The 25,320-nt window shown below is 56.2% G+C and overlaps 1 protein-coding gene across 13 annotated transcripts in view; it reads right to left on the reverse strand.

Moving 5' to 3' along the window:
• The window catches only part of SH3RF3 (SH3 domain containing ring finger 3), a 260,049-nt gene that overhangs the window by 149,387 nt on the left and 85,342 nt on the right, over nt 1–25,320 (reverse strand). For 10 of the 13 annotated variants that reach the window (XM_073790913.1, XM_073790920.1, XM_073790911.1 and 7 more), the window contains exon 2: nt 11,746–12,000. The exons of 2 other annotated variants lie outside the window; for them this stretch is intronic. In XM_073790913.1, the coding sequence (XP_073647014.1) occupies nt 11,746–12,000 (255 nt within the window). Of the gene's footprint in view, nt 1–11,745; nt 12,001–13,043; nt 14,984–25,320 lie in introns of those variants that run through there. One more of the 13 variants, XM_073790916.1, reaches the window with a different exon arrangement.

Genomic DNA, 25,320 nt, shown 5'->3' on the forward strand with positions numbered 1-25,320 from the left:
AAATGAATAACAGCAATGACAAAAAGGACAGGAGGAAGGAATTAGGATTATTTTGTGATTATAAGGTAACTGCACTACCTGTGAAACAGTAGTTTTATCTGAATGTGGACCTGGATTAGTTGTAAATGCATATTGCAATCTCTAGGGCAACCACAAAAAAAATTTTTTTAAAGGTACAACTGATATGCTAAGACGGGAGAGAAAATGAAATCATTTAAATTACTTAGTTAAAACTGCAAAAGGCCAAAAAAGGATGGAAACCAAAAACAGGAACAAAAATCAAAGAAAACAAATGTGGTAAATATTAATTCAACAATATCAATAATCACTTTGAATAGCAATAGTCTAAATGTACAAATTGAAAGACAGAGATGGTCAGGGTGGATCAAAAAAACAAGACCCTACTGTATGTTATGTACCGGAAACCCATTTTAAATATAAAGATATATATATAAGGAAAGATATACCACGCTAACACTAATCAAAAGAAAGCAGGAGTAGCTATACTAATTTCAGGAAAAGCAAACTTCAAAGCAAGGAAAGTTATCAGGGATAAAAAGGGGCATTACATAACGATAAAGGTGTCAATTCTCCAGGAAGACAACAATCCTTAACATGCATGCACCTAACAACAGAGTGTCAAAACACGTGAAGCAAAAACTGATAGCGCTACAAGGAGAAACAGGTGAATCCACTGTTACAGACAGGAGACTTCAATGCCCCACTATCAGAAATGAATGACCCAGCAGGCAGAAAATCAGTAAGGACCAAGCTGAACTCAACACCACCATCAATCAACTGGATATAATTGACATCTATAGACTACTTCATCCAGCAATGGCAAAATACACATTTTCTTTGAGGTCACATGAAACATTCACCAAGATAGATCACATTTCGGGCCATAAAACACACCTTAACAATGCTAAAAGAACAGAAACCATACAATGTCTGCTCTCAGACCACAATGGAATTAAACTAGAAATCAATATCAGAAAGATAATTGGAAAATTCCAAAATACTTGGAATTAACACAATTCTAATAACATTTGGTTCAAAGAAGAAACATCAAGAGAAATCTTAAAATGTTTTCAAACAAATGAAAATAAAAATACAATTTGTCAAAATGTATGGGCTGCAGTGAAAGCAGTGCTTAAAGGTAAATTTATAACACTGAATGCATATATCAGGAAAGAAGAAAGATCTAAAATCAATAAACCGAGCTTCCACCACAGGAAACTAAAAGAGAAGAGCAAGTTAAATCCAAAGTAGGCGGAAGAAAAGAAGAAATAAAAATTAGAGCAGATATCAATGAAGTTGAAAACATGAAATCAACAGAAAATAATCAACAAAGAGCTGCTTATTTCAAAAGATCAATAAACTCAATTAGCTTCTAACCAGGATAACCAAAAAAAAAAGAGACGCAACACAAATTACTAATATTAGTAATGAAAGAGGGGACATTACCACAGATCTCATGGGCATTAAAAGGATAACAAAGAAATATTATGAACAATTCTATGCCCACAAATTTAATAAACAAAGTGGACCAATTTCTTTAAAGACGCAATCTGCCAAAACTCACACAAGAAATAGACAATCTGAGTAGGCCTGTATCTGTTAAAGAAATTGAATCAATAATTAATAAACTTCCAAAACAGAAAGCACCAGACCCAGATGGGTTCTGAATTCTACCAACATTTAAGGAAGAAATTATGCCAAATTCTCTAACAATTTCTTTCAGAAGACAGAAGCAGGAGGGCTACTTTCTATCTCATTCTGTGAGGCCAGAATTATACTAATACAAACTAGACAAAGACACAGTAGGCAAAGAAAACTAAAATGTCTCCCATGAACATAGCTGCAAAAATCCTCAATAAAATATTAGCAAGTTGAATCCAACAAAGTATAAAAAGAACTATATAGCATGACCAACTAGGATTTATCCCAGATATGCAAGGCTGGTTTAACATTCAAAAATCAATTACTGTAATCCATCACCATCAACAGGCTAAAGAAGAAAAATCACATCCTCACATTAATAGATGCAGAAAAAGCATCTGACAAAATCAAACAATTCATGATTAAAAAAAAAAAAAACCTCTCAGTAAGCTAGAAACAGAGTGACGCTTCCTCCACTTGAAAAGAACGTTCACAAAACCCTTCAGCTAAACATCATACTTAATGGTGAGAAACGTGAAGCTTTTCCTAAGATCAGGAACAAGCAAGGATGTCCCCTCTAACCACAGCCTTTCAATATCATAGTCAAAATCCTAGCAAATGCAATTAAAACAACAAAGGGAAACAAAAGGTATACAGATTGGGAAGAAAGAAACAGAACCGTCTTTGTTTGCAGATTACATGATTGTCTATGTAGAAAATCTGAAAGAATCAACAAAAAACTACAACCAATGAGCAATTATAGCAAGGTTTCAGAATATAAGATTAATATATCAAAGTTAAATATTTTTCTACGTACTAGCAATGAACAAGTGGAATTTGACATTAAAAAATATAATATTGTTTACATTAGCATGTAAAAAAAATGAAACAGGTATACATCTAACAAAATAAGTACAAGAGCTACATGAGGAATATTACAAAACTCTGGTGAAGAACGTCAAAGACGAACCCAGTGGAGAGATGTCCTACGTACATGGGTAGCGAGACCCGATACTGTCACGATGTTCCTCTCAACTTCTGGATTCAATGCAATCCCGATAAAAATCTCAGCAAGCTTTTTTGTGGATGTTGACAAACTGATTCTAAACTTTATATGGAGACGCAAAAGACCCAGAATAGCCAACTCAACACTGACAGAATAGAGACTGACGCTATCTGACTTCAAGACTTACTGTAAAGCTACAGTACTGAGGACAGTGTGGGATTGGTGATAGGATATAAAAACAGATCAATGGAACATAATAGAGAGCCCAGAAATAGACCCACATAAATGTAGTCAACTGATCTCTGACAAAGGAGGAAAAGCACTACAATGGAGCAAAGACAGTCTCGTCAACAAATGGTGCCAGAACAACTGGACACCCACCTGTAAAAAGAAATGAATCTAGACACACACCTTACACCCTTCACAAAAATTAAGTCAACATGAATCACAGATCTAAATGTAAAATGCAAATCTATACAACTCTTAGAAGATAGCACAGGAGAAAATCTAGATGACCTTGGGTTTGGTGATGACTTTTGGATACAACATCAAAGACTGGTCCATGAAAGAAAGAATTGATAAGCTGGACTTCATTAAAATTAAAAATTTCTGCTCTGTGAAAGACGCTGTCAAGAGAATAAAAGGACAAGCCACAGACTCGTGAAAATATCTGCAAAAGACACATCTGATAAAGGACTATTATTCAAAATATACAAAGACCTCATAAAACTCAACAATAAGAAAACAAACAATTCGATTTAAAAATGGGCCAAATACCTTAACATACACCTCACTAAAGAAGACATACAGATGGCAATAAGCACATGAAATGATGCTCCACATCGTATGTCATCAGGGAGATGCAAAGTAAAACAACAATGAGATAACACTACATTCTATTAGGACGGTCAAAACGCAGAACAATGACAACACCAAACGCTGGTGAGGATGTGAAGCAACAGGAACCCTCATCACCGCTGGTGGGAATGCAGAATAGCGCAGCCACTTTGGAAGACAGTTCGGTGGTTTCTTACAAAACTAAACACACTCTTACCATACAATCCAGCAATCACATTCCTTGGCATTTACCCGATGGAGTTAAAAACTTACATCCACACAAAAAACCTGCACATGGATGTTCATAGCAACTAAATTTGGAAGCAACAAGATGTCCTTTAGTAGGTTAACGGGTAGATAAACTGTGGTCTATCCAGACAATGGAATATTATTCAGTGCTAAAAAGAAACGAGCTATCAAGCCATGAAAAGCCAGGGAGGAACCTTAAATGCATATGACTAAGTGAAAGAAGCCAGTCTGAAAAGGCTATATAGATTGTGCGATTCCAACTATATGACATTCTGGAAAAGGCAAAACTGTGAAGACAGTAAAAGGAACAGTGGCTGCCAGGAGTTGGGGGGAGGGAGGGCGGAACAGGTGGAGCACAAAGGATTTTAGGGCGGTGAAACTGCTCTGTATACTACACACGTGCATACGTGTCATTACACATTTGCCCAAACCCATAGGATACGTAACCCCAAGGGTGAACAGTAATGTAAACTATGTGCTTTGGGGAATGCAAAGTGTCAATGTGGGTTCATCAGTTGTAACAAATGTCCCATCTGGGGTGGGGGGTGTGGATAACAGGGCGGCTGTGCATGTGCGGGGGGGCACGAGTATCGGGAAATCTTGTACCTTCTGTGCAGTTCAGGCATGAACCCCAAACTCTATTTAAAAAAAATAGCTAAAAGTACCCCAGACTGATGAATGTGAACAGACTATAGCACTCACAAAATATAGGTGCAGTTCACACACGTAACATCGAGAGGAAACAAAGTTGGACACGTGAGTAGGTTCTGCACCATCTGTTTATTGGAAGTTCAAGACAGACATGCTCATCTACGGTGTTAGAAGACACGGAGGGAAGCTGGGGTGCTGGCACCCCACCATTTTCCTCCTGGGTAGTGATTATAGGACATATTCTTTCCAACCACCAAGCTGCATAATTTTGATTAATACGCTTGTCGGTACATGACACTATACTTAGATAAACAGCTTGTTTTAAGGTCACAGTATTTCCGGCGTGGACAAGCCACGGCACCCCTGAATCCTGCCTGTGGCCCTGATGCACCTCTAAAGGGACGTCACATCCTGAGGAAGCCGACACGAGGTGAGGAGTGTGAAGCACAGCAAACCAGAGAAGGGGGCACCAAGCCTGCGCGGAGGAGGCCAGGAGGGGCCGCGCCTTCACCCTGCACTGAGGATCCCAGCTCACCGCGGGCCACCAGGAGGTCCCGGTGACTGAGAAGCAGACACAGCGCCGAGTAAGGGACAGCTGTCCCCAAAGGAGCCCGCCTCTTAGGCCGGGGAGCTTGTCGTCACCCGAGGGCCACGAGGGGCCGAGCTAGGCCTCCCCCAGCTCAGCAGCACCCCCCGGGCATCGCCTAGGTGTCCGGCACCAGGAGGAAAGCACCCCTCACCACGGGAAGCTCGGCACCCCCCCGCAGACAAGTGCAGCACGTGGCTCCCGAGCCCAGTCACGTCAAACTGCTCCGGCGAGGCCGCGACACGAGCAGACGCAAATCCAGACCGGGACCCAAGGACGCGGCAGGACCAGACGCTCCTCTCCAGCTCACGCAGCTTGGGGGGAGGCCGGGCTGTGCAGCGGGCAGCCACGCCCAGAACACCAGCAAGTGACTAACTTCCCGAGGTCGCGGAGGACGGGTTCCCGCCCTCTGCTCTGCCGCTAACCCAGCTCTCACCAGGGACACAAGCTCGGGGGGCGGGGGGGGGGGGCAGCGCTGAGCGCCGGGCAGCACCGCAGAGCCGCCAGCACCAAATGCCGCGGCCCTGCAGTCAACGCCTTCTCCCGCCGTCCACGCGTGGCCGGGAGAGCGATGCCTGGATCCCCGTCAGGCCTCGGACGTGCGGTCGTATTTCACAACCCCGGGGCCGGTGCTTTCACAAGGACAAGGACAGGGGAGGCACCTGCTCTGCGGCCTCTTGGGAATGCGGAGAAACACGCCCCCCCCAAACCCTAACTGCATGCGACAGGGCGGGCCCGAGCCGCACGGACGGACGAGCGGGGAGCTCTGCGCTGGGCCGTCGCCGTCCAGGTCCGCAGACCCTTCCAGGCCGGGCCGCGGAGTTCGCGTTGCAGGATCTGCTGCCGTACCGTGCCGTCTCTGCCTCGTGCTCAACTCTCCTGTTTCAGGAGGGAAGCAGCCAGAGACGTGGAGCGTGACGGGGCCTGGCTGAGGGCCAGCGAGGCTGTGGACGGACAGCGGGCAGGCTGGCCTGTGCCCTGGGTCCCCAGCGCTGCCCGGCGCGGAGGAGCAAAGGGCCTCTTCCGGACACCACAACGCTCCGAGGGATGGCGGCGGGGCAGACAAGGTCCGGGCCCATCTGGCAGCATGAAGGATTTTCTGGACAAAAGCTGCTCCCATGACATCATTTCACTTTCAGACGCACGACAACTTCACCTACAGTCTCCTCTGCAGTCTCCCTCTCGCAGGTGGGGGCCTTCCCTGTGCCGCCTCCCCATCCCCCCGTTTCCAAGCTCTGAGGGACACCAAAGGCCAGGGCCCAGCAGCAGAGCTCCCTTGGAAGTGGGTGGCCTTGGGGTGGTCCCGCGCGACCCTGAACACAGCGTGGTTATGGGAGGAGTGGACCGCCTTCCCTCCCAGGCTCAGTGGGCAACGCACTTGCAAAGGAGTCGGGCACCACCTAAAGGGGCCTTAACTGCATTTCTGATTAACTCACCGAACTCCCCGGTGTTCGTATGTGATTCCTACCGGGGGGAAAGCCGAGCTGCAAACAGATGGGGCTGTTAGGAAGCCGAGGCCTGAGGCTTTCCCTCCCTGACCTGCCAGGGGGCTGGAGTCTTTTTCCCCCCAGAAGTCCGCAGAGCGTGGCTGGCGGAGTGCACGGTCCTCAACACCACGTCAAAGGTACATCTCACACTCCGAAGGCCTGGCCCAAAGTATCTGGAGAGTTCCCGCAGCAGCTCCGAGTGAAGCAGCCTCTGGGGCCTGACAGTTTCCTAAACGCGCCGTGGGGCAGATCACACGCACGGGACCTGGACACGGGCCGGCTGCCTGCCCTCCCGGGGGCCTCCCTGTGCCTCCGCTCCTCTTACTGCAACCAAGTGGTTTCCAAGAGGCACCGAGGGGCAGACACCAGGATGGCCCTTCTGAAACGTGGCCACGCGGCCTGTCCGCTCAGTGCGGACGCCCGCTCAGCCGGGCCACGGCCGCGGCCACCTCGCGCTGCCCCATCCCTGACAGTCCCTCACTGTCAGCCGCAGAAAGAGCGCCGGTCACTCCGGTCCCAGAGAAAAGGGAAAAATCCAAAGGAAAGAGCTCACAAACTCCCTGCACCTTCTGCTGCAGACACAGCACAAGACTCCCCCGATGGCTCCGGGGTCCCAGGGGAGGCTCTGAAGGGCCCGGCTGCTGGGCTGTGCCCTCTTTCCTGGCTTGTGCACCGCAGCTGAGCTCCAGACGCTGCTGGGGGCTGGGAGGGCTCCTCCAACCCCGCCTGCCGCCCAGAGAAGGGACAGTCTTCAGAGCCCAGCCTGCTCTGAGCCTCTGGGGGGGTTGGTCCCCTTAGGAAAGCCGCCTCCATGGAGGAGCCCGCAGGCTGCTGCCCAGCTGTAGGGCGGGTCCGGGAGCCGCCCAGCCCGAGCAGAATGCAGCACTGCCTGCTCCCTCAGGCTCACCCGCTTTGGTCGCTAGGTCCCCAAGTCTTCCAGCCCGGAGAGCATCCCAACTGCCCCTCAGGACAGAGGACATGCAGTGGGTCTGGGCTGCCCACGATGGGCACGGCGGCCTTGACAGAAGGGCTCAGGGGTTCCACACCGCTGGGCAAGCCTCTGCAAGACGCAGCCACTGGGACAATACAGGTACAGGCGACCCGTCCGCAGAGTCTCAGCGGGGGTGTGTGCAGGAGGCCCATCTCCCCCGCCACGAGCGTCCCAGGCCAACACAAAAAGTGACGCGCGTCTGACAGAGCAGGAAGCCAGCAAGGGTGGAAGCCAGAAATGGCTGAGTGCCTATTTTGAGGTTGGTTCCCTAAATGCCTTTGTTCATTGAATCCTATCAACTCCATTTTATCATCAAAAAAGAGACTCAGAGATGAAGTTGATGTCCCCAAATCACCGTATAAAAGTGAAAGTGTCACAATCTGAACCCGTCTCACTCTAGAGTCCAAACCTCAAATACATTTGATTTCTAACCACCTACGTCTGTCCTCCAATCAGAAGAACATAGTTTGGGATTAATGCTAGGTTCATTCACAAAGGAGAGAATCCCCACGTCAGGGACGGACGGTTAAACACTCAGCGGTGTTAAGAGGATCACGTGGAAGGGTCTTGTGGTGACACCAGCAGGAGGGAAGTCTGCCCAAGTCAGGACAGCTGGTGGTGTTTGAAAAGGGCTTTGCCAACTCAAAGCACCCCTCCGGCCGTGCAGGGCTGGGCGGGTGGGAGGGTGTGAGATGAGGACAAGCAGGGGGCTGTCGCATGCCCACGGGGCCTGTGTCCTCTCCGAGGAGCCTGTGTAGTGATGGTGGGTCTCCAGTCTCTGCTGCAGGGCAGGCGCAGATGGCTCTGAGATGAGACACATGTGGGCTCCTAAGGCCACAGGGCTGAGGCCACACAGGGGATCCCAAGTGCAAGGTCCCTGCACCCAGCAGCCCCTGACCGCAGCCCCTCCCCGTCACGTGGAAGGCACGGCGCACGCGGGCCTCGGGGGACAGCTGGGAGCCACCGGCTGACAGAGCAGGGACGCTGCACTGTCCCCTTTGTCTTTTTATCCGCACATGCCCAGGTTTTTGGAGTGGGACTGCTAAGAAGTTATAAATTGTGCTTTTTATAGCTGCTTTACAAGAAGTAATTATTCATTCTCTTCTTCAATTAAACAAAGACTTTGGTTTTAGAATGACTTTAATTAATGCAATTTTAACAGGACTGTTCAAAAGCTGACAGCAAGGTAAAAATCTTGCTTTGATGCACATTCTTCAAGCCTTTTTAAACCTCATCAATCCCATCACAGTGAAGTTTTTTAAAGGTAAGTTAGCACCATCCGTGGACTTTAGACACCGCTGCTTCCCTTGCTGAGTCCAGAAGGGAACATATCCAAACAACAAAACATTCCCGGGAGGCAAAACCAAGCTGGCCCGGACCACGTGGTCACTTCAGGTGACGAAACAGAGGCTGTGAGAACCAGCATTCCAGGCAGGTGGAGGGAATCCCTCAGCTGCCGTGTGGGGATGCGGAGGCTGGAGGCGTCTCGAGGGGAGAGATGAGAAAGAAGAGGTGCTCGGGCGATGGGGCTGCGCCCTAACCTAAGGCGGGGGGGGGGGGCTGCACCCTAACCTAAGGCGGGGGGGGGCTGCGCCCTAAACTAAGGCGCGGGGGCTGCGCCCTAACCTAAGGCGGGGGGGCTGCGCCCTAACCTAAGGCGGAGGGGGGGCGCCGGCGAAACGCTTGTGTGAACACAGTGGGGGGTCAAAGCACGGTCTTCACCGGAATCACACCCAGGGGCCTCCAGCCCTGCAGGTTAATCCACAGACAGAAAGCAAGCCCTGGTAGAGCAGCCCGAGGGATGCGTGGCCCAGCAGCTCCCACACCTCCGCTCCCCAAAATGGGCTCAAAGGTCAGGTCCCGGGGAGCCCTGAGGACCACCCACCTCGACAGTGCTGCCCGCACAGCCCAGGGCGCCGGGACCTGCCCACCCCCACCCCCGGCCCGGGACGCAAAGTGGCAGCAGCGCCCACCACAGGACGAGTCTCAGCGAGCCATCCGAGTTCTCACTTCTCCCACGAGGGTGGCTTTAACGTTTCTTTTGAAAACCAAACACTGACCACCTCCTGACCAGATATCCCGCACACCTCCTGGGTGACTCGCACAGCCCGTCACTCTCAGGAACTGTCCCCTGGACTTGCCATTCCTGCCTCTCCCACCCGAAGTCAGGCTCCCCGGATACAGCACAGCTCCCAGTGGGATGAGCAGGCAGGTGCCCCTCTGTCCCCGTCCAGTGGGCTCTGGTCTTCGCCCTGGAGTTGAGAGTCCCAGCAGGCGCTCGCGCACGCAGCGGGAGGCCTTCACCAGGAGATGCCAGCTGCTCCGGCCCCGCATGTGTCCGCTGGGGGAGCCTCCCGCCACCAAGGCTGTGAGCAGGGCCCTGTGTCTCTCCCTGTCCCTGTCAGCCCCTAACGGGTCTGCCTCCTTACAAGGCCTCGATCGACCCCGAGGGGTGGCTGGGTCCCTGCTCTCGATCTTGAGTGACGGCACAGAGCACCAGGGCCCAGGGTCTCCCTCAGGGTGGGCTGGGCAGAGGGGCGAGCACGAGGGGCTCTGTCCGCCTGGCCTGCGTTCCAGCCTCACTCAGGAGGAGAGGGAGCAAGGGAGGGGGAGGCCTGACCCTGCGTCCAGGGAACCTGCAGGGCCAGATGACAACTGGAATTAGCATCAGAACGCCTTGATAGAAGGAAGAGGGAAGAGTTGAAACCCTGAATGAAAACAGATCATTCGTCGTCAGGCTGAACAACAGAACAAGACATAAACAGCAGCTGTGACAGCCTGCACAGAACAGGCCACTGTGCTCAAGATGGAGCGCACGGTGCTCACAGCCCTGCGAACAGCTCGGCACTGCAGCCAAGCTCTGCTCTGAGCAGAGGACAGAATCACAGTGAGCTGGACGTGCACTCCAAGGTCAGGATCTGAGCTGGAACCCAGTTCTGTGTTGACAACCGCGTGTGGAAAAAGACTGACAGAGACACAGGACACGAGGACGGAGGAGGGCCAGGCCCGTGCCAGCCTCGGGCGAGCGACGCAGCCTCTTAGCGCTGTGCTCTGCTAGGGAGCCGCCGACCAAAGCCACCGTGCCAGCCAGGCACAGTAATAACCACTTGCGTGAGTTCTCTCACAACAGGAGATCATGACGGGAACTCGGAACTAACACGCTACCACCGGCTGGAAGGATCTGGGAGGGATCGAAGGAGGGAGGCGCCGCAAGCCCAGAATAAGCTCTGCCAACCTCCCAGAAACCCTCACGCTGGAATCCATCTTGGCTGAGAGATGTGTGTGCCACCAGGAAGGGCCCTGACGCAGACCAAATACAGGCCGAGAAAGATGACCGGCCAAAGGCAACCCGGGAACAGACCCAATCACCAGGGAACCTGAGACCGCAAGCCACGTGGCGGGGCAGTCCTCCTGGGTCCCTCACCTGCTGCCCTCCTCCCGGGCGCTCCCCCCGCCGTGAAGTCTCCTGTTCCATCAGCACGTGCGTCTCCTCGGACAGTTCATTTCCGAGTGTTAGACAGGAGCCCACTCTTGGGCCCTGGAAGGGGTCCCCCTTCCTACAACAGCTTCAACATCGGGAAGACAGGCTCCCACCTCTCCCCGGGGACCCTGGCGGGCAGTCATGAATGTAATTAATCAATCGATGACGTAACTCGTTACTGCCATTGGGGAGAAGCAGGTGTTCCAGAGTTCCAGGCGCCCCTGCCCTCCCAGCCCTGGGGTGGGAGCAGGTGAGGAAGCCAGGAAGCAGGCACATTCACGAGGCCTGAGGCCGCCACCTCTGTCCTCTCCACACTGCACCCCCGAGGCCGGCAGGCCAGACACCAGGCCCCTCCACATCTCACCCGCATCCCGGGACGAGCGCACGGGAAACACTACTGGTTTGTCACTAAGCGGGTCCCGTGGCCTCACTGGCCACCTCAAGTGGCCCAAGCACACGCATCCACCTCCTGTGCTCTCCAAGAGGGTGTGACGGGCTGGCCTCTGGGCCCGGCTCCCACTCCCAGGACCTGCAGGGGTCTCTGCCACAGTCTCCCCAGCAAGCCCCCTCCCAGGGCCCATGAGCCCTGGACACACAGTGACTCAGGTAACGAGGGTCCCGCTCCCGTTACCTGCAGACGCCTGTGGGGCTGGGTGCCCTCTCCTTCCACCCGGCAGACCCTCAGGAAGGAGAAACCACTGCTCTCCCCACGGGGAGGCACAGGGAGGGCCCTGCGCTACGCCCAGGCTCCCTGCAGGGCCTGCGGCGGAAGGGCGGCGCTGGAACCCACCTTACCTTGCCGAAGGTCAGACAGTCCTTGTCCTGGTCTCTGTCCTTCATCTCGAAATCATAGAGTGCTTTGCCCTGGGGCGGGGCCTGGGGCAGAGGCCGCACACCCTGGACGTGGCTGGCGGGCAGGAGGCCGTGGTACCAGCGCTCGTCCACCCGGTGCTGCAAGACCATGACGTCCCCCTCGCTGAGCCTGAGGTCCCCGGGCTCCTTCCCCTCGCAGCTGTGCAGGGCTTTGCTGGGGGACGGCTGGGGAAGGCTCTGGAAGCAGAACACAGCGGTTACTCAGCAGCTGCCCACCCGGCCCGTCTGGCACCTGGTCTGAGGGGCCCCCAAGTCTGAAAGCCCAGGTTGGGGAGATACCTCAAGGGAGCAGCCCCCCACCCCAGGAACACGGGGCCAGGCCCTGTGGGACAGGGGGTCTGCAGAGGGTCCCGCGACAGGCCGCGGGCCTCCACGCGGGCTGCCACGCTCCGCATTGGAAGGACGCTGAGGAGGGTGCTGGGAGACCTTCATTCGAGGCGCAGAGAGAGACAGGACCCCTCGCCGGAAGGAGACGGAATCCTGCCGCCCGGGCTCTGGCTCCAGAAAGTTTTACTCACTACTCCGTGCTGACCTGTCATACCCTGGGTGCTATTTCTATCCGCCAGAAATCCGACAACTACCATGCCAGTGTCCCTTCCCTGAACCTCCACGGCAACTCAGAACGTGCATCCAGGGGCTTTTCGAGCTGAGGAGACAGACTTGCAGGACCGTACTGCACCCTCCCACGTCACTGCCTCACAGCCAGGGGCCCAGGCTCGAGGTCCACAAGGGACCCCCAGGGCTGGGAGCTCTAACGAGGGGTTCCAGCCATCACGGACCCCTGCCCCCCACCCGCCACGGCTCCCAGCTTCCTGAGGCCACAGCAGCCTCGTCCACAAGTACAATTTCAAGAGCCTGAGACAAGGATCCTCTTCAGGTCATGGGATGCTCCCACCCTCCTGTCAAAGGTCAGCCAACCCACCCACCTGTCTGACCTGCCATCCGGCCACAAGCAGAGCCCTGGGCTCCCTGCTCTTCAGCAACAAGGGGTCCGGGTTTCTCTCCCCCTTCTCTGCAGCAGCCAAGTTCCGCTCAGCAGCGGAACTGAGTTCCGCTCAGCTGCTCTGAGCAGCCTTGTCAAAGGTAAGCTGCCCGCCAGGAAAAGCACACGGAGCCTCACCTCGTCCCTGTGTCCCCACCCAATGGCTCCCCAACAGAGGCCATGTTTCCTCCCCAGGGCTGCCCGGCCAGGGATCCCTCTGGTGCTTAAATCCACCTACACAGAGGCACGAAGCCCGAAGCTGCTGCATACAAGAGGCTCTCCGAGGAGACACGACAGCACTCAGGCCGGCCTCTGCGCCCATGCCTCCGCAACACCCGGGACGGCAGTGGAGAGAGGATGTGCGGCAGAGGGACACTCGGCCACCACCAGCCAGGGCCACAGCAGCAACAGATGGCTTTCCTGGAAGAACCCAAGCGGGAAAAGCCACAGCCAGCTCTGTGCTGGGGGCACGACGGGCGAGCTCAGGGACAGCGATGGCCAGGAGAGAAAGAGAGCCACGCGACTCCATGGCCAGAGGGCAGCGAGCCCTGCCGGCGGCGCTCCATCAGGACATTCGGTCCCCCCACACACACCGCCCCCCCATCTGGCAACACCTGGAGACATTTCTGGTTGTCATACTGGGAGGTGGGTGCTCAGGACGGGCCCACCCAGAGCTCCTGGCTGAGTGTCCGTCTGAACCCCGCCCCGCCCCTGAGGTTAAATTTCCCAAAAGAAAGGAGCTTCCTCGTCCTAAGTGAACTTTCAGTCCATCACAACTAGAAGCCTTTGTTTTCGCAATGGGCGTGTTTCACCGGTGACCCTGGAGAAGCTGGGACACCCATCACGGTGAGAGGGGTCGGGGGATCTCCTGCTGCCCGGGAGCGTGGGCTCGGCGAGCGCACCCCCCGCATCCTTTCACATCACCCCCCCCCCCCCGCAAGGGCCACGCGCGCGAGCCGCTCTCACAGCCACAGATGGAGGCCAGCGCGGGGTGGGGGGGGTGGGGGGGGTGGGGTGGGGTGGTGGTAAATGCGAGCAGAAGGGCGGGACCCACCCTCCACGCCTGCGGGCCCCGCGCCGCCACGCCCTCCCGCACCCCTCCACGCCGCCCCGTGCAGGGGACGCCGAATTTCCACTCGGGCCTGCCCACCACCCCACCGGCCCCGACACAGAGGCCGCGGGCACACACGGAGGGTCAGCGGCAAGGCACCGAGGTGCCGCCCCGGCTCCGGCCCGTGTGGCCCGCACTCCGGACCTTCGGGGGGCTTTGTCCTCCGCCGATTCTGCAGAGCGGGCACGGCCCCCCCCCCCCCCCAGCCGGTCCGCGTGCGGGCCCCGGCCTCCCAGGCCGGCCTCTACCAGCCTCTAGGCTGGCTGTGACCTCGAAGTTCTGCGCTTCCAACTTCCCTCCCACGGGGTGACTCAGGTCAACCCAACTGCAGGCTCCACACCCCTGCCTAGCCCTGCGCGCCTCACCCCCGCCGCCCAGGGCCCTCCGGGGACCCGCGCGCCCGGCTTCCACCCCACCGCCCGGCCCTCCCCTCTCCCGCCTTGGCCCTGGGGTCCGCAGGGCGCCCTCCGCCCACCGTGGTGCCCCCGCTAGACCAGGGACTCCAGAACAGGCCGCAGCGCTTGCCCGGCCGCCCCGGGCGCTCCTGAGACACGCTGAGCAGAGAGGCGGGTGAGAGAGCGGCCGACGACAGATGTGTCTCGGCAACCGCTGGGAGCCGCGTGCCTTGGATCTGGGAAAAGCCGACCGAGCCTGGGGCGAGCGGAGGAGAGGCGCCAGTCACCTCCCGGGCGGGGCAGGAGCCGGCCTCTGCCACAGCCTCAGGCAGCCGCCCTGACCCCGAGGTCAGAGCGCGGGGCGGGAGCCAGCAGGCAACCTCACCGGCTCCGGCCGCGCCACTGAGGCTCCCGCGGGCAGCGGACCAGGAGCGGCGAGAGAGCGCGAAGGCGGGCGCAGACAGGCAGCCCGGGAGACACCCCTCACTAACCCCCGCCCCAGACGGCCAAGACCAGCCTCTGCCGGCGCAAACGGAGAGAGCGGAAGCCTCTTAAACACTCGGGCTGCGCTCCTGGGAGTGAAGAGTAAGAGACGCCGCTAGAGGGGCAGCTGCCCCTGGACCGCCCTCTCAGCCCGGCCCCGCTCAGAGCGGGTGGCTCTCAGCACCTCCAGCCTTCAGAGACCTTGATGACATGAGCAGATCAGTGCACGATGAGGGCCCAGGGCAGGCGGACGCTCTGACAGGGAAGACTCCACAGACGTCACGGCAGCAGCCAGAGGACCCCTGAGAGCAACCCCCGGCCCAGGCTGAGGACGTCCACGGGGTCTCTGCAGCCGGGCCCTCTAAGGTCTCACCGCGCACTCCCCTCGGAGGAACCGCCCAGTCGAACACTGCCATGGAGCCCCCCTCGGGAGGCTTGAGACATTCAGGAAACAAAGTACAATGAAAGGAAAGTGCAACTGGGATGCCTAGAGGATAATTAACACAGCCACCCCGTGGGGCGTTCGTGATAATGAAGACAGATGCTGTCAATCTCACAGCTCACGACTCGGACGTGGAGGAGCCAGGGGATCTCACGCGTGCACAGCAGCCCCAGCTCTGTCTCACTGGGATCGACACGTAGGCGGGCTTTACAGATGCCCTGCTTGCACCAGGCTGCCCACGAGGCTCCCGAGGGCACTGCCCGGGACCAGGTCTCACTGCCCAACCCCCCAGCAAGTTGGGGTGAAGAGTGTGGACAAGGAACTCACTCAGCCTTTAGACCCGAAGGACGCACCGGTTCTCCTCCCACGCTGCTCCCTGGGCGACACGTGTTACCAGTGGGGGCCCCGGGACTATCTGCCCCCAGGACAGACACGACCTGCTTTCACTTGCTGTTGCATCCCTGACCCTGGCCCGGTACAGAGCACACGCTCAAAACACCTACTGAAGGGATAACCCTGTGGGCTGCCAAGCCAATCCCCAGACTAGGGCCTGGCTGAGGGCCTCGGGCTGGAAGGACTTTTCCCAGGTCGGGAGGTCCAGGATCCATGCAGCTCTAAATCCTGTTGTTAACACCAGCCGGGCCCAGGTGACCGGAAATCCCAGTGATCATTCAAAGAGGAGCCAGGCTGAGCGAAGGCTTGGAGATGGAGACCCGGGGCCTGGCCTCCTGGGGAGACACAGCCCGGTGAGGTCCCTGCAGCGTGAGCGGGCCCCAGGGAGAGAGCACCCAGCGCCAACCAACCAAGCGTCGCGGGATCTGAGGAGGCAGCAGAGACAGCCAGTTGTCCCCCGAGTCCACCTGATCCTCCTGTCGGGGAGAACATTCCAAGTTTCAACCGGGGCCAAGCTCACCAGCTAAGAACCCCACCTCCCAGCCTTGCTCGCAAGGAGGCTTGGCCACACGTCAAAATTCCAGTCAGTGGAGACAAGCGACAGGGACTTGTGCCAATTCTAGCCTGCGGTGTGTTTGGTAAAGACATTTTTTTTTTTGTCTTTATCGAATTTGTTACAACGTTGCTTCTCCTTTTTTTATGTTTTGGTTTTCTGGTGTGAGGCATGTGGGAGCTTAGCTCCCCGACCAGGGATCGAACCTGAACCCCTCTCACTGGAAGGCGAAGTCCCCACCACTGGACCACCAGGGAAGTCCCCTGTAACGCCATTTAGAAGGAAATGCCAATTCCTGTCCCTCCGCTCCTGTGGCTTGAACAGCATGGTGGGGGCGGGCGGGGGCAGCCTTTTCCACCAAGATTACACTCCAAGCAAAGGAGGGAAGGCCCCGGGTCCTCAGATGACGCTGTGGAGTACAGCCTGGATGTCACGTGCAACAAGGAAACTTTATCCTGATTGAGCCGCCATGTTTTGGGATCTTCTCATCAGCAGCTTGGCCTGTATCCTGACTAATCCGGGGAATGTGAGGTGCAATTTATGATTTCTATGCTCATCAGCAGTTTTCAAGCCAAACCGTTCACTCTGACATCACCGTGGAGGTTGTCACACGCATACTTTCCTTCTAACACGGACACTCTCAGACTTACGATTACCTGAAAAGGCACGTGTTAATAATGTATTTAACCAGAACATCCCTGTTTGTCTCCCAGTTTACAAATTTCACCTGTAATGAAGCTGTCACTATCTCACACTCCAGCTGGGAGGTCCCTGGGCTTCACTTTTCTTGTTGGTTACATTTCAAGTTCCTTCTTCCCTTTTTCTTATTAAAAGCTACCCTTGGATCCTAGCTCTTTCTTCGACCCTTTCATTCTGATGGTTTCTTCCTTCCTCGTGTTTGGACGCTCGCTTCTCCGAGAATTTATAGAACGGCACACTGCACCAGGTCCCGCACCAGGCTCTGTGCTGCAGGGAGTAAAGCATCCCCCACCCACAAGGTCACGGAAACATGCGACTGAGACAAGCGCACAATGTGTCCCCACGCAGGCGGGCTGAGGACCCACCAAGGGCTGCCCTGTGATGTGACCACGAGGGGAGAAGCTGCCTTTAGCTGAGTTTCGTGTTTCAGTGAGATTCAGGAGGCCTAAAGAACAGACGTATCTTTCTTTTTCTTCTTCACCTTTTTTTTTTCCTGTTCCCAACTCGGGCCAAGGCTGTCTTCTCAAGTTTCTGCTCCGCTCCCTGGTAGCGGATTCGCCCATGTTCCTGGTATTCTGGAAGCTGTTTACGGCCCACATTCGTGGAAATGCTGGGAGTGAAGATGACTGTGCCAGACAGCGGGCGCACTCACACTGGACAGTCCGCACGTGGCCGGGCTCGGGCTCACGCTGATGAGGGTCCCCGGGGACACTGCTGGCGGTGACACGGTCGCCTTCATTCCGTGACACGAAAAGGGCCACCACTACTCGGTGCGCTCCCTTAGGGCCCGGCCCGATCCCAAGTCCACTGAGGCCCGCGGGCGTCAAAAGTGCCGGCAGCTCCCAACAACACCGCTGTGTCCCTGGGCACCGGCTTTTCTAAGTTCCCACAGAACCAGAGAACGCCTGCCGCATTCCGGCCGACACAGCTTCACAACGCTCTGTGTCGACGGCAAGCTCCCCGTTTCTGGTCTGTCTTGGTGGCGGTGGCCGCTTTCCGGCCTGTGTCCACCGCAATCTCCGCGTTTCCGGTCAGCGTGTGCGCTGATGGAGACGCAGCGGGAGGAGCCTCTCAGGCACCCTCGTGTCGCAGTCTCTGGGGCGGGGGGGGGGGGGTGGCCGCAGATCCTGTCGGCCCGGGCAGTCCGGGCTCAGCTCCTCCCCACGACGGCCCCTCGGAGCCTCCACACGGAGGAGCGCGGAGATGTCCCTGAGCGGCCTGACGGCGAGTGCCCACCTGCGCTCCCGCCCCCGACCAAGGGGATGGCACATCGGCTCCACGAAGAGGCGCCTGGTCCCGCGTGGGCGCCAGCCGCAGGGCGGAGGGGACACGCAGTCCAGGAGCGGCGCAAGGCAGGCCGCCCACGCGGGAGGCGAGGCGGACTGGGTTCTCTCCAGCCTCGCGGACCCCGCCCCCCACGCGGGATGACCCGACCCAGGATGACCTCCAAGCCGGCCCTGTGTCTGTGTTGGGTTCCCGCGCGGGAGCGCGAGGGCTGACAGCCAGGTTCCCCGCCCAGGAGCCCCTGCTCCCCATGCACCTTCGCTGCAGGTCCCTGGGGGCTGCCCCGCCCCACTGTCCGCCCGTCCCCGCCCAGGAGGCCTCACGTGCCCCACAGGACTGGCGGCAGACCCTGGGCCGGTGCTGGGCTTTGCTTCCCACGCACCCGCAGGGGGAGAAGTGCTCTGTAACGCCCGGTTCACAACGAAAATCACAGTTCTTCTGACAAGTATGGAAAGGTGAGGTAGGAGGTCAAGGGGAGCAGCGGGCAGCTTCAGAGCCCGAGCCTCCCCTCATCCCAGGGCAGCAGGGCGCCCAGCCACGTGCGGAGCAGGCTCTCCGCTCAGCCCTGGCTCACCCACCAGAGGTCATCAAATCCATCCTCCCGCATTTCCCAGGAACACCAAGAGGCTAAAACTGGTGGTATGTAGGGAGCTTTTTGTCTCTTAATGGAGAAGCCTCTAGGGAGAAGATTCGTAGAGGATGCTAAGGCAAACAAGTGTTCCAGGAGCCTGGACATGGTCCTAGAAAAGGCAGACGCTTCTAAGTATAGAAGATGGCCAATAAGGAGCTCACCTCTCCACCAGAAATACAAGTCAGATGGGTGCAGTGAGGACAGCCCGGCCCAGCACTTGCACACGGCCCGCTCTATATCGCATCGGATGGAAGTCAGATCAGAAAAGGCTAACTCTTGTGTGACACCCTCTCTCCCCTGCTTTGCTTCCAAAGGACCCCCTTTATCCTGACTCACAGTCACTGTCACCCCTTCTTTGTCAGGACCGGCCGCTTTCTCCTGAGCACCTGGGCTGCACCCCTTACAACCCACCGGATCCTCACAGCAGCCCTATGAGGCTGGCCTTTGTTACTGATGCTCTGCAGGCAGGAAGCTGAGGCACGGTGCATTTCAGTAACTTGCCCGGGTCCCAGAGGTGGTGAGGGCACTAGGCGGTCTGCCTCCCAAGCCCAGCGCACACCCGCCACTCACGCTGCCCCTGAGAACAATGCGACCGCTTATCTAGCTGCTACCCCGAGCCACGCACGCCAGGTAACCTGATTACTGCTCACGGGAACCCTTTGAAGTAGGAGTCATAACTACCACTTTTTAAGTGAGAAAAGTTAAGAGGCAAGTCAGCTCCCGGATGTCATGGGGCTGGGTAAGAGGGGGCCGACGCTTAGCTCTTCACCACCACCCACATCGGAGAGAGGGGGACCCCCAACAGAGCCCTGATCCTTCTCTGTTTAGCATGGAAGGAAAAGGAAAGGTGGATCGTTGACCATTAGGCCGGGAGGGTCCACACCTGTGTTTGCATTTATCCAGTTTAGAGAAGAATTGCTCATTTTTCCACTTTCTGGGAAGACATGCCTATACTGCAGGCTGACTGGGAGAAGCTCCTAGTCACATTCTGGACAGTGGTTACCAAAGGAGAGTGTGACGGAGTCCCTGGAGGGGTCTCTTTGGTGGTGTGCATGCCCAGGTGCTCCCCGCGGGGTATGAGGGGCTCCCCCCCAGCCCCAGGACTGCTCTGGCCTCGATCCAGGGATGCTCAGCCAGTCATATGTCCGACACGTTCCACCCGGCCTCCTGCGGGAAGTCCACTCACCAGAACCTGCTTTATGGGGTAAGAGGGGCCTTGCACTAGGATCTCCAACCACCCTGGAAGAAGGCCTGGGTGTCAGGAAGGAAAGCAAAGGCTTCCCATCAGCATCTGTCCTTTTTTCCGGAAGGTTCCTTTTAGGCCCTTATTTCAGCCCACACTAAACACCACATTACCTTTAAATACTTTTTAAAACATCATTGTTTGAATGCTACCAAAAAAAAAAAGAGTAATACAGGAAGGTAAGGGAAAAATAAGGTGTTTGTAAATATCCAGGTTTAAAACAAAATAAGTTTCCTTCGGAATCCAGCTCTGAGGGCCAGAAGGGAGGCCCGCGTTAGAGCAGATCCCAGGCCCTGGAGGAGTCTGGGGGTGGCTGTGCATCAACATGTTTAAGGGCCTGGCTCTGCCACATTCGTCTCCTCATGTGCAAAATGGACATCTTAAAGTGCCTCTCTCCCAGGGATCCTGTGAGCCTAAACGAGGGGACATCCCTCTGTCGCTCACACGAGTGCCTGGAAGCAGCAAGTCCGGTGCGTGGTTACATGTTGGTGTCAGAAAGCGAGATGGGACGTGTCCTCCAAACTTGTCCGTATCACACGAACACAAAACGTATACACAGGCGAGCTCTGTGGAAACAAAGACCTTAGCCGATAAATGTAATGAGGACAATTTTTTTTTCTTTTTTTTTGGCCACGCCGCATGGCATGTGGGACCTTAGTTCTCTAACCGGGGATCGGACCCCGTGCCCCCTGCAGTGGAAGCGTGGTGTCTTAACCACTGGACCATCAGGGAACTCCCCGACATATCACCTTTTGGTATTACGTGGCAGCATCAGTTACAAGACGGAAAGGGGGAAACTTCCTGGTGCAGCTTTGCTCCAAACATATTCTGAGTGCTAGAGAGCCAGCCAGCTACGTGCTGTCGTGCCCACGGGAAGTCCCTTCTTGCCTTCACGCTCCCGTGTGACTTTAGAGTGAAAGTGGGTAGACCCTGGGCGCCAGTGCCCATTCCTGTGGCGCACCTGCCAGGAAGCAGACGCGGGGAGGTGGCCGCTCCAGCCAGCCAGGCTCGGCTACACTCGCGGCGCAGGGCCCCCTGCCGTGCAGCACTCCCACGCTGATGGGGCAGGGGAGCCAGGCTGCACTTGCCTTCTGCTGGCTGCCACGCCAAGGCCTGGCTTCACCCTTCTTTCCCCCACGAGAATAGCTCAAAGGAACCCAGCGGTTTCCGATCATTTATTATGCATGGCAGGAAATGCTTCCAAACGTTGGTGAGGACACAATTAACATACCATGTAAAATTCAAGAGCGTGGTATTCCTTGCCACCCACACAGGCACTGAGCCACCGCCTGCTGACCCTGGGAGGCTGTGAGACCCGCTGAGCAGAGAGGCAGACGCTCCCACCTCCTGCCCGGCAGATTAAGCAGGTCCTGCGCACCGTGGGCGGCCCAGCCCGCTTAGCACTGCAGGGAGAGCTGAGAAAGGCAGCCCAGCACCACTGGAGGCACCCGCCTCCGTCCAGCAGGGGCTGAGCCAAGGGAGCCTGGGGCCCCGTGCGCGGGGGGCGGGGGGTGGGGGGGGTGGGCTGCTGGTGGGCCGGCTCTGCCTCGCTCCCACATAGTCTTGGGGGCGGGCAGGGCTCAGCGGTGCCGTCCAGGGGCTTTGTGCTGCTCCTGCTAGAGGAGCTGCCCTTCATGTGAGCTGAGCTGCAGGCGCAGGGGAACGGGCTCGGCCTTCAGGACACCTGCCGCAAGACCAGACTCGGCGCTATAGGGCGTGCGCTCCTGTGAGACAGGGACAGCGCAGCACGGGGGACACGGCAGGTAACTGGCTGTCCCCACCCCAAGCCCAGAGAGGCCACGGGGGCCACAGCGGGCAGGGCACAGGCAGGCCGAGGGGGGCTCCAGGCTGCAGCCCTCTTGGTAAAGAGTCTCTGCTGCTGCTGTTTACAGTCAGCCTCGGCCAAAACACAGGCCAGACCGGAGCGCTCGGAGGGTCGGCAGACATCACACCATCTTCTCGCTGCAGCTGGAAGCAAAGTCACCGTCCTGGTCCCGCTGCTGCCCCACAGGCACCCGCAGCTCAGTGTGGACGGCTCAGCCCCAGTCCTGCCCGGGCCCAGATCGCCACGAGGCCGCAGGGAGGGCCGGGGAGCCGCAGTCCCTCCCAGAGTCTTAAGAAAAGACTCTTAAGAACTGTTGTTCATATTCACTCACCTGCTGAGTGTACACTGGCCGCCTAACATGTACCAGACGCAGTTCTAGGAACTGCTTACACGTCAGAAACAAAATAGAAAACGTCTCTGCCCCGTGGGAACACACATTTCAGAAGGGGAGAGAGATATACAAGATAAGCCTTTAGTACCTGCGGCACAGTGAAGACAGCGAGCCCTGTGGACCAAGCAGGCCAGCAAGAGGATCGGAGAGTCAGCGAGCACGGGCTTCACGGTTTCAGTCGGAGGGAGAGGCCTTGGAGGGGCCGGGGGAGACCTTGGAGGGGTGTGAAGCCTGCAGCTTCTGGGGACACACTCCAGGCGGGGAGGACGGGCAGCAGGCCTGGTGAGGCCCGCCTTTGAGAAGTCCTCTTTTCACACTCAAGTCGATTTCCTTTCTTCTTTTTTTTTAAAAAAAACGATGGAATTTTTTTTACAATATTTATTTATTTATTTTGGCTGCACTGGGTCTTAGTTACAACACGCAGGATCTTTAGTTGCAGCATGTGGACTTCTTAGCTGTGGTATACAGGCTTTAGGTCCCTGACCAGGGATCGAACCCGGGCCGCCTGCGTTGGGAGCGTGGAGTCTTACCCACTGGACCACCAGGGAAGTCCCTCAAGTCTGTTTCTTTATGAAGCAAAAGGGCAGAGAGAAAAGGGGAGGAAGAGGCAGGAGCGGCTGGGTGGCTGTGACTGATGACAAACTCGGGCTCCCGTGATGGCCAATTCCTGGCCCTTGCTCGGCCCAGCCCCCCGGGGGGCAGGAGGAGGGTGCATGCTCAGTATGGAGAGATCTCAGCGTCATGATTCCCGATGCTTAGGGCAGCGGAGCTCCAGGCGTACAGCATGGCCTTTTGGTTTATCTTCTGTCATCTTGGAAAGAGCACCTTCCTGTGCTCAAGAGAAAAGCTGAGGAGTCCTTTGTAGATTCTGGTCCAAAGTCAACCACAGACACTGAAGATTCCAAATCCCTGGCTTTTCGCATGGGCTTGGGCCACGAGCTGACCCTCGGCACCACCTGTACTCAGCGCGTTTATCGGGGCTCCCATGATAAATGCTGCCCAAGGTGCTAGTGACCAGCGATGAGGGACTCAAAGATCTTTCCAGAGGGTTCCCAGCCCCAACACAGAGCCTGTCCACACACACATACACACACACACACACACACACACACACATCTTGATGGGGCTGGGGTGGTGGCATCTGTTGTGCGTCTGTGTGCAGATCTGACGTATCCACCTTGTTCCATCCATCACCCACCCAATTCCTGGCTACTCCTCTGTACAGGTACCGCATGAGGAACCGAGCGTGTAACAGTGGCAAGGCGGACACGGGCACCCTCTCACAAAGTCTGTGATGAAGACGGAACATTTACTTATATGATAAGACACACAAAGCTTACAGGACTTGAAAAATCTACAGGATGAAAGTCTTGATACTTCTGAGATACACCAAGATGAGAAAATGAACGACCAAAGTAAGGAAAGAGACAGAGAGAGACATGGCACAAGGCGGAGTCTGCCGTTTCTCTTTAGTTTTACAGTAACATTTGAAATCAAACCCACACCGAGCTGGGCAGGCTGACCGCACACATTCCAATGTGACAGAAGCTGGGCAGAGGATGCTTTCTGGCACTTTCCATCAGGGAAACTCCACAGCCCGGAGCGGGAGGAGACAGCCAGTTGGTACAGGCCACGTGCAGCTCATCACGTACTTGCTTTGAAAATCTTTTAACCATTGCTTCCTCCGGACGAAATTAAACACTTCTTAAGGGCCAAGAACCTTAAGGCATCCCCTTCTCAAGGCCTGGTACAGTGACTGGTAATCCGAGAACCCACTGGACCCAAAGCTGAAGGCTCGCCAGAGAGACCCCTGGACGCCATTCACTGTCACATATCCCTCTTCTTCTGTTTGCGGAGCTCCAGACACCACAAAACCGCCGAAGATGGGAGAGCCGGTGGGGTGGGGGGGGCGGGCGCTGAGGTGCAGGCTCCTGCGGTGTGTTTTCCCTTCCTCTGCTTTCTCGCGTCCTGGCTGTAAATGAGGCTAAGCGCTGCCCTCATGCAGCCCGGGAAGCTCTGAGCCTCTCTGCCTAAGCTTCCCTGAAGCTGCAGCTGGTGGCAGCCGTGCCCCAGACGCACGGGGAACAGCCACCGTCTCGGGAGGAGCCCGGGGAAGGCAGAGCGGTGGGGGCGGGAGCACGCACGGGTTCTAGTCTTGACCTCTGGGGTCACTGGTTTCTTCTCTCAAGGCAAAGCTCCCAGTGATCTTCACCCACTGGAAAAGTCTTAGTAAAGAGCCCGCCTGCTGATCAACCCCACTGTTTGGGCCTCATGGGGACCTGGCCTCACGGCAAAAGCCTTTTCCCCAAGAGTTACTCTTTCCTCAGAAATCTCCAGATGGATCCACTAAGCTCGGTGGGGGTCTGCCAGTGACTCGGCCTAGAAACTGGGGACTCTGGCGAGCACTGGGTGGGGGTGAAGTAGCAAACAGATGCACAGAGACGCCACTGAGAGCAGAGAACCAGGAGGGAGAGGAGCAGCCTTGGGAAGGAGAGGAGCCTGGCACACAGAGGTGTCTTCCCAGGACGTTTTGTGCCCATGTGAGGCGCCGTCACATTCCTGCCCCCAAAGTTACGTTAGTCTCTCCGGTTCACATGCACAGAGATTTGGGGGCGAGGAGAGCCATGCTGCCAGGCCGCATGATGGTGGGCAGCTGGGAGCCTCATGTGGTGAAGTGTCCCATTCCCAAACCCCATTTCTGGACTTCCTTTCTGTTAGTACCGTGGCAGAGGCACCCTGGACAACCCCCCTCACTGAAACAACTACAGTGTAGATGAAAGAACGCACTGTCTTTGAAATGCATCGCTGGGACTGGAGGCTCACAGCACCACCTCAAAGCGTTCTTGGAAAAAACTAACACAAACAGGTAGGTAAACAAACTGTTCTAATCAGTTTACAAGAAATTCAGGGGATGATGGAACACGACAAACAACAACACAGGATGCAACCAGCAAAGTCAAGAATGGGGGACTCTCTAGGGGCTTCCCTGGTGGCGCAGTGGCTGAGAGTCCGCCTGCCGATGCAGGGGACACGAGTTCGTGCCCCGGTCCGGGAAGATCCCACAT

Source organism: Tursiops truncatus, chromosome 14 (genome assembly GCF_011762595.2).
Source record: "Tursiops truncatus isolate mTurTru1 chromosome 14, mTurTru1.mat.Y, whole genome shotgun sequence".
NCBI classification, from domain to species: domain Eukaryota; kingdom Metazoa; phylum Chordata; class Mammalia; order Artiodactyla; family Delphinidae; genus Tursiops; species Tursiops truncatus.